This window comes from Syngnathus typhle, linkage group LG22, assembly GCF_033458585.1.
Source record: "Syngnathus typhle isolate RoL2023-S1 ecotype Sweden linkage group LG22, RoL_Styp_1.0, whole genome shotgun sequence".
Lineage (NCBI taxonomy): Eukaryota > Metazoa > Chordata > Actinopteri > Syngnathiformes > Syngnathidae > Syngnathus > Syngnathus typhle.
The window spans coordinates 5,732,082-5,740,232 of NC_083759.1; the positions used below are offsets into that span (position 1 = coordinate 5,732,082).

The window sequence follows — 8,151 nt, forward strand, 5'->3', positions numbered from 1 at the left end:
CACTGAAGGACAAATTTAATACCAAATTTTTAAATAAAACTTTCTAGAGACGGAACCAGACGCTATTTTTTTCTTAGGAAAGTTTACCTCTTTTGAAGGACAGAATAAACAACTTGGGTTCTGTGTCTTGGGGAAGAAATCGAACTGCGCACTTGCACTCACTTCCTGGTGTACCATTTCCTGCGAAGAATAAAAATACACTTACCAGTCCTGCTAGACAAGTTATATCTAGCTCTTGGTAGGACAGTAAAATACCATTTTATTTCAAGGTCGTTACCCTTCATGTTTTTGTTCATGAATTTACCTCCATGTCCAGACGGCCGGTGCATGGTGAGCAAATAAGCCCCGGTATGTAGTATTAGCATCTAATGAACTCTAGGCCTCAGTTTACTTGTTAACTATGGTATGACTAACTACAAGTTCACCCTGTAACAGTGATGGTAAAGGTTAGTTTGTCGTAAAGTGTTTCGTCACAGTTATAGTTAGGCCTGGTAAAATTGTTTTTACGCTTGACAAGTTGCTGGTTTGCGTCTAACATATAACTCAGTTGCACAATACCAACACTGTTGTGTTTCAAATATCTGCACATAACATTAATGATTTTATTGTCTGTTCTATTATGTTTCTTCTTTAACATAAGGTAACTGACGTGAGCTAGTATGTCGCTGTCGTTACCATCCACTGACATGCTTGAGACACCTCCAGGATATCCATTTGAGGAAATTAATTATGAAGACATTGATGTAGAAGAGGTAGGCTCCGTTTATTTATGTGGTCTTATCACTGTCACAAAGTGGTGGTAATACAAGATAAACATTTTAATTTCAGGTAGTAGGCAGAGGAGCTTTTGGCGTGGTCTGCAAAGCCAAGTGGAAAGGCAAAGATGTTGCTATCAAGACCATTGAGAGTGAATCAGAAAGAAAAGCCTTCATTGTTGAGGTATTCCACTTTTTCAGTCCGTACCTGACTGTCAATTAAAACTGGGAATTGTTATAAAGGCAGGTCTTGTTGTGGCTTAAGTGTTGTGACAATATTTTATGCTGTTACCACTTTACTACTATTTTTCTTACAGCATTCATAATAAGGATTATATCGTAATTACATTAACAATTGATTGTGTCCCTTTGTCTGCAGCTCCGGCAACTTTCCCGTGTAAATCATCCTAATATTGTGAAGTTGTACGGCTCCTGCAGTAATCCAGTAAGTTTTATTTTATTAAAAAAATATTATTTAGTTTGACTTTAACATAGTACAGCGTATATATATTTACGAATTGAAATAAATATTCAGATTTTTTTGAACTAAGATAAATAGGGGGGTTAATAATTACCCAAGCATCTCAACACAATACATTTTAGACCTTTGTATTGCTTCCTTTAGGTCTGCCTTGTGATGGAATATGCTGAAGGAGGGTCACTGTACAATGGTGAGTTTACGCTAGAACAATACTGACAAGTTAGTGGCAAAACCAGTTGAGTCCACTCCAACTTTCTTGATCCCAATTTGCTGAGTCTGCTGCTCCTTATTTTGTTTTGTTTCAGTCCTGGCTGGTAAAGGAAGCTAGCAGTATACTTCCTGCTCCCACCCACCGCAATGTTATTGTTGTTATTGTTTACTTCAACCTACTAGCTTGACCGCACCAACCGTATTAAATATATGTGGAAACGCACTGCTAGAAACGCTGATGTCATTGTCAGGGTCATGACTACCCCTTTTTTTTTTTTGTAGTGCTGCATGGTGCTGAACCACTCCCCTGTTACTCTGCTTCTCATGCCATGAGCTGGTGTTTACAGTGTTCCCAGGGTGTTGCCTACCTCCATGGCATGAAACCAAAGGCCCTGATCCACAGGGACCTCAAGCCACCCAAGTATGCAAATTGTCGCCTCACATTGTATTTTTTTATTATTTTTTTATCCTAAATCACCCTGTTACCCTCATTTTTACATGGTCATATTTTACAAGTCATGACCCACCAATTCTATTCTAGTGTTTATTAATTCCATCGACATTTCATGAACTATTTTTGACTTTTGGTTGTGAGTGTGAGTGATGAAGCTGCTTGACTCCACAAATGATCTCACTGATTAATTTACAGTATATGGTAGTTTGGCTAACATAAGGAAACAATTGTTTTCATGCTCATTCTTTGTCCTTTTTAGTTTGCTTCTTGTGGCTGGTGGCACTGTACTCAAGATATGTGATTTTGGAACAGCCTGTGACATTCAGACTCATATGACAAATAACAAAGGAAGTGCAGCATGGATGGCTCCAGAGGTATTTGAAGGCAAGTAGAATCTGTATGTTAATTGTTGAAATTTTCTGTTATTAATAAAACGCTGGAGCAAATTGATCCGTGATCCCTTTTGTTTTTATTTGAAAATGACCATATTTTTCTGTACTTCTAGGTAGCAATTACAGCGAGAAGTGTGACGTGTTTAGCTGGGGAATAATTCTCTGGGAGGTGGTCACACGTAGGAAGCCCTTCGATGAAATCGGAGGACCGGCCTTTCGTATTATGTGGGCTGTACATAATGGTAAGTCAGAAGGATACAGAACATTAATATAAAAATCTTTGGGCCACTCCACATATTGACTATTCTAGTTTTGAATTTCACATGATTTCAGCATCAATTTAAAACATATTTTTGCTATTGTGGGATCATGTCATTTTTTCCCTCCCCGCTTGGATTGTGTGTGTGTTCTATTTCAGGGACAAGACCACCTTTGATCAAAAATTTACCAAAACCAATTGAGAATTTGATGACCCAATGCTGGTCCAAAGACCCTTCTCAGCGGCCTTCTATGGAAGAGATTGTGAAAATCATGACTCATCTCATGAGTGTAATCTATTATGATACTATTATTATTAATGATGGATGGATGGATGGATGACTATTATTTCCATCTATTTTTGTAATTAACCTTGCCTCTGATGTTTGCTTGCAGTACTTTCCAGGATCCGAAGAACCCCTGCAAACTCCATATCAATATTCAGATGATGGACAGAGCAACTCTGCAACTAGGACGGGTACATAAATAACCTTCAAAATTGTGTGATACATAATTTACATATACAACTGTGAAGTTATTATTATTATTGTTTTTGTTTTTAATTTAAAAAAAAAAATTCCCCTCGGGGAACAGGTTCAAATGTGGACAGCAGTGACACCAAAAGTGATCCAAACATTGAGCGCAGCGATTCTCAAGGAAGCAACGACACTATTAAGATCACACCACAATATGCGCCTCACTTCAAGCCAAAGGCAAAGCCATATTTAAGTCTTGATTTGGGCAAAAAAATACATATATATGTATTTAACAACCAGTTATAGATGAAATAATTTTGATTTTGGTCTTTCAGGGAGATCCTTTGAGGTCACTGCCTCTTTCCAGAGGAGGTAGTTTTGAGAGTCTACCTGCTCGAACACAGGGTTTCACATCCTCTGAAAATAAACGAATGAGTGCTGACCTTTCAGAGCTGGAGCCCAAGATGGGATTTGTATCAGCAGGTAATAGAAGTTTCATATTTGTGTTTGTTTTTTTTTTTTTGTTTTTTTTGTCTGACTGTTCTTGTCCTTAAACGCTTTTGGAGGGACGTCTTTCTGAGGACTGATAGGAGCCAGACCTCTATGGAAGAAAACCAAATATTTAGTTGCGATGAATAGGATGCATGTTGCCCCCCCCCTGCAGAAAAGTAAACTGCATGTGTATTAGCCTGCCTTTCCAGTCCACTTGGCTTCCAGTACTTCATAGACTGCACGCTTGTTGTGTATACAGCTGTATGCATGTGTATATATTTTGCAGCACGCCCCCCGTATAAACGAGGCCATCGTAAAACAGCATCTTATGGCACCATTCTGGATGTTCCCAAGATCGTCTTCACAGGTATAGCTGGACTGCTGGGCCTCCTGCTAATTGGTTGGTTTTGGTCTCGGATCTTGGGTTGCTCTGCTGCTGTGACTTATTCCTCTCCTGCGTGTCACTCTTTGATATAACCGGTGATGGGTTAATTGCAGAATTCACGGGTGATAAATAGGGGTGTCTGTATATGAGCTTGTCTTTGGGTTTAACACAACAGAGCTGCCTTTTATTGCTGTGCTTTTACAAAAACAAAATCTGAGTTGTGATTTGAGCTTTGTCCTGTCCCACCATCCATCAGTTTGAATTGTTGTCATTAGTTGCTTTTAAAGTCTTTTTTTTTTTTTATATGCCTGGATTAGCGGTAGCAGAATATGAGTAGAAACTTTGTTCTCTAGCTCGGCCTGGCTTTTGTGCACTGAAGACAAACAAATGTGGCCCTTATATCCAAGTCGTTACACCGATTGACTGGTTCCTCTCATTTTTGAGAGGTTGTCAAAATTAATGAATTACATTTTGATTAGCAACAAAATCTGAAACCTAAGTATGTGACAGGACACGATCACGTCATCAATCCCTGTGTTTGTGATGGTTTGTCAAACTCAGTGACCAATGTCAAGGTTTTGTCATGTCCTATATAGACACAGACTAAAAGGAATTGGAAACTTTTTTTAAGTCCACAATAGTAACAATGGTGTTGTGTGCTATGTATTAGTGCAATTAAGAACATTTAAAAAAAACTCTTTAAATCTGTGACAAGTAATATTTCATATAAAACAAATCAAGACTATGTATGAATATTCAATTGTATGTTACATCTTGTCATCAATTAGTCTGGGTTAATTTGCCAGACATAAAAAATAAATAAAAAAAATACATTCATAAACACTGGAATTGATATCTAGTGATACGTGCATTTGCTTGTTGTTAAGGTAAGGGTCCCCGACTACCAACAACCTCATATTTATCTGAGTTGTTCTGTCCTTGTTTTTCCTACCTTATTCATAGCCACGTGTGAACCTCAGAGGCGCCGCTCTGTACAGGATTTGCCAGGAATTGGGACAGAATCCACCCAGGTAAGTAAAAAAAAATCACAGAGCTACAAAACCTTCGATGCTTCGATGTACGGAAAAGAATTGGCCACCATTTTCTTTTACGTCAATCAACCACGTGCCAAATAACGTTTCCAATTTCTTCATATGTGATTTTATGACAATATAAAATGCAAATACAGCTCAGATTATTTTTTGATGTGCTGCAGACCTTTCCTACAGTTTACACATTGTCCAGAGGAGAAATTTCCATTTCTTTTTACAATTTTATTCAGGCTGATGCCTCGGACAGTCTTAACAGCTTTACTGTGGTTGCAGTTAGTTTTTTGTCCCAGCCATGAGTAACATCATATAATTTATATCCTCCTGCAGGGAAGTAGGAACAGTAGCCGATCTTCTAGTCCCAGTTTGAGGATGATGCCGCCTGACAAGGGAAACAGTAGAGGTTACTTCTCCCCTGATGACCCCACAGGTATTTATCATAGCTATAGGTAATAAAATTATATTTTTATAATTATGATAGGTAATAAATATATTTAAGCAGAAATATTTCACAAACTCACACTTACATAGTATAGAATTAACATAACATGCAGTAATGACAACTTTGAATTTATTTTTCATAGACACCAACGGCTCAGACAATTCAATTCCAATGGCTTACCTCACCCTTGATCACCAGCTGCAGGTACACTTTTTATAATGTTAGTTTTATTTTGTTTTTTTTATTGGGATCCCTTTATTGTACCATCACTTTCTGTAAATCCATAATACAAAAGCGCAACATAAGTGGTAACCACAGCATACAATCTATTCCAGCCCCTGGCTCCTTTCCCCAACTCAAAAGAGTCCATGGCCGTTTTTGAGCAGCACTGCAAAATGGCGCAAGAATATCTGAAAGTGCAAACAGAGATCGCCCTGCTAATCCAGAGGAAGTAAGTCAAGCAATGCTTTCAAAAAAGACCGCTATAGTATAAGAGGCAAGGTTACCCCAAGAAATTTAAAGCTGCAGTGCCCTGTCCTTAAAGTATTACATTCTTCCATTTCCCTCCCCATCTGTGAAGAAAGGAACTTATTGCTGAACTGGACCAAGATGAGAAGGACCAGCAGAACACGTCCCGTCTGGTGCAGGAACATAAAAAACTACTGGAAGAGAACAAGAGTCTGTCCACATACTACCAGAAGTGCAAAAAACAACTGGAGCTGATCCGGGTGCAGCAACAAAAGCGACAGGGGACTTTGTGATATGTACTCGCCGACATCTGACATAAACACAAGCGCGTGTATGTGCACGCACGTAAAGAACACAAACGTCAGTTCAGTCCAGTCCCGTCGTGCTGGTGTACCCTGCGTGTCACACTGTCATGTCTGCCGCTGTCTTGCAGGAAGGTGTCTTCTGTACATATATTTGCACATAGTCACAGTGTGACTGCAGACCAAACAATCACTGCATTGGTGTGGAGTTTGCTTCTATTGCAGCTGAGTGTGACAGCATGTTGGTGAGGGCGCTTCGTGTATTTTACATGTTGCCCTCGGGGCGGTCTTCTTGGCACACCAGTTGATGTTTTTTCATTCCTTAGCATTCTCTGGCACCCTTCTAGCAGCCGATGGTGAGATCATCCTCAAGAATGTGAGGGGGGAGGAAAAAAAGCAAAACTGTTCTTCAGCGACATGAGTGTGTGCAGAATTGATGAAATGCGGAGGATAATTGGAGACTGTCTTTCGAAGTGTGTGTGTAAACCATTATGCAAATGTACACCGCAAAGTATCAGTGTAGTCATAATCAGCCTCTCCTTTTCCATCAGTGCTATTATCCCGGGCAGAGACCATGATTAATTCTTCCAGTGAGTTGAAATGAGGGATTTGGTTCAGATTGTGTCTTACTCGTCTTTTACGTTCCTCAGAGGAAGAACAAGTTCTGAACAATCTCTTCATGTGCACATGGATGCAAAAATAACACAATAAGCTTTCAAAGCAAATGCTGTGGATTCCACATTTAACACTTTTTTTTTTGTATTCGACCTAAGTGCTGTTTTGACTCAATGTTTTTTTTTTGTCTTTTCATTTTCTTAGTCGTCGTTTGGTTTATGACATTTTATGGGGTGTGGGAATTTTAATTTAAGCTCATAAAGGCCCATATATGAAGGTTTTTTAGTTCACTTGTTGCCTTAACAGGGGTGTCAAACTCATTTTTGTCGCGGGCCGCATCATAGTCATAGTTTCCCTCAGCGGGCCATTATGACTGTGTTCTATATACATAAAGTATAGGCTACACAACACACTAATAAATAATTAATTTTGAAATCTAGTAAAAATAGTTTAAATATTTGAAAAAGATGAATAGTAATAATAATTGCTAGCAATGTCTCTATTTTTTAAAAATGAAGACAATTTGTAAATTTAGTCAAGGTCAATGCAAAATGTGTCTGTCGGCCACATAACATGATGTGGCGGGCCGTATCCGGCCCCCGGGCTTTGAGTTTGACACCTATGCCTTAGAACATGGGTAGGCAACTCCGGTCCTTGAGGGCCGGTGTCCTATGATTTTTATGTCTCCCTGTGGCAACACACCTCATTCAGATTGTCCGATAATTAGCAGTAGTGTGTTGCAATAGGGAGACGTAAAAAAAACATGCAGGACAACGGCCATCGAGGACCAGCGTTTCCTACCCATGCCTTAGAAGTGCTTGACTTGTTTTATGACCATTCGTGGAAATGACAAAAAAGACAACGTAATGTACATTGGAGGACACAGATTGTGATGCAATGAAATCTTTTCCCCGTGCTCTGCACCCAAAAATTAGGAAATTGTACTTCAAAGTACTTTGTTCAAATTCTACAAATTCATGTACCTTCAGTATTTTTTGCACAATCACAGTTTTGTCTTTCAAGCACAAGTGAGTAATCACAATTTGAAAGACTTGGCAAGTCATTTTTAAGAAATATAGTTTTTTTCATGGGTATCTAAGAAAGTTAAAAGCTTTTTGTGTCATGATTTTTTTTTTGTCAATTTATTTTACATTCACACAGGTCCTCAACACCTTACAATGTGTGGTTTGGGTGACAGTGAGATGTCAGAAATAAACTGAATTGTGGAAAATGTTTTAGCTGTGGAAAATAAAATGCATTATTATTGTTTATGTCAAGTCCAGGTAGGGCTGCTCAATTCATCACATTTAATCTTGGCTGCAGACGATCTCAAAATTCATATAATCAAGGACAAACGATGCATACACCATAT

General features: G+C 38.8%; 1 protein-coding gene across 4 annotated transcripts; it reads left to right on the plus strand.

Moving 5' to 3' along the window:
- The first annotated feature begins 140 nt into the window (after nt 1-140).
- map3k7 (mitogen-activated protein kinase kinase kinase 7) lies at nt 141-8,056 on the plus strand. Of its 4 annotated transcripts, XR_009711379.1 has the most exons (19): nt 141-348; nt 641-752; nt 829-939; nt 1,135-1,200; nt 1,381-1,426; nt 1,729-1,867; nt 2,160-2,288; nt 2,410-2,534; nt 2,711-2,841; nt 2,947-3,028; nt 3,145-3,263; nt 3,362-3,509; nt 3,805-3,885; nt 4,867-4,934; nt 5,283-5,382; nt 5,537-5,598; nt 5,730-5,845; nt 5,975-6,409; nt 6,491-8,056. XR_009711379.1 is itself a non-coding variant. In XM_061270419.1 (18 exons), the coding sequence occupies exons 2-18, from the start codon at nt 660-662 to the stop codon at nt 6,153-6,155; spliced, it is 1,797 nt and encodes a 598-aa protein (XP_061126403.1). In that variant the 5' UTR covers nt 141-348; nt 641-659; the 3' UTR covers nt 6,156-8,056. The 4 variants fall into 4 exon arrangements, 3 of the variants coding, with proteins under 3 accessions (XP_061126403.1, XP_061126405.1, XP_061126406.1); XM_061270419.1 differs by having other exon boundaries at nt 5,975-8,056; XM_061270421.1 differs by having other exon boundaries at nt 141-330; nt 5,975-8,056.
- The last annotated feature ends 95 nt before the right edge of the window (nt 8,057-8,151 follow it).

Bases quoted from the DNA above. Each gene is read 5' to 3' on its own strand.
- map3k7 (XM_061270419.1), top strand. From the start codon at position 660: ATGTCGCTGTCGTTACCATCCACTGACATGCTTGAGACACCTCCAGGA. The intron at 753-828 runs GTAGGCTCCGTT...TTTTAATTTCAG, and splicing joins AAGACATTGATGTAGAAGAG to GTAGTAGGCAGAGGAGCTTT. The intron at 2,535-2,710 runs GTAAGTCAGAAG...GTTCTATTTCAG, and splicing joins TATGTGGGCTGTACATAATG to GGACAAGACCACCTTTGATC.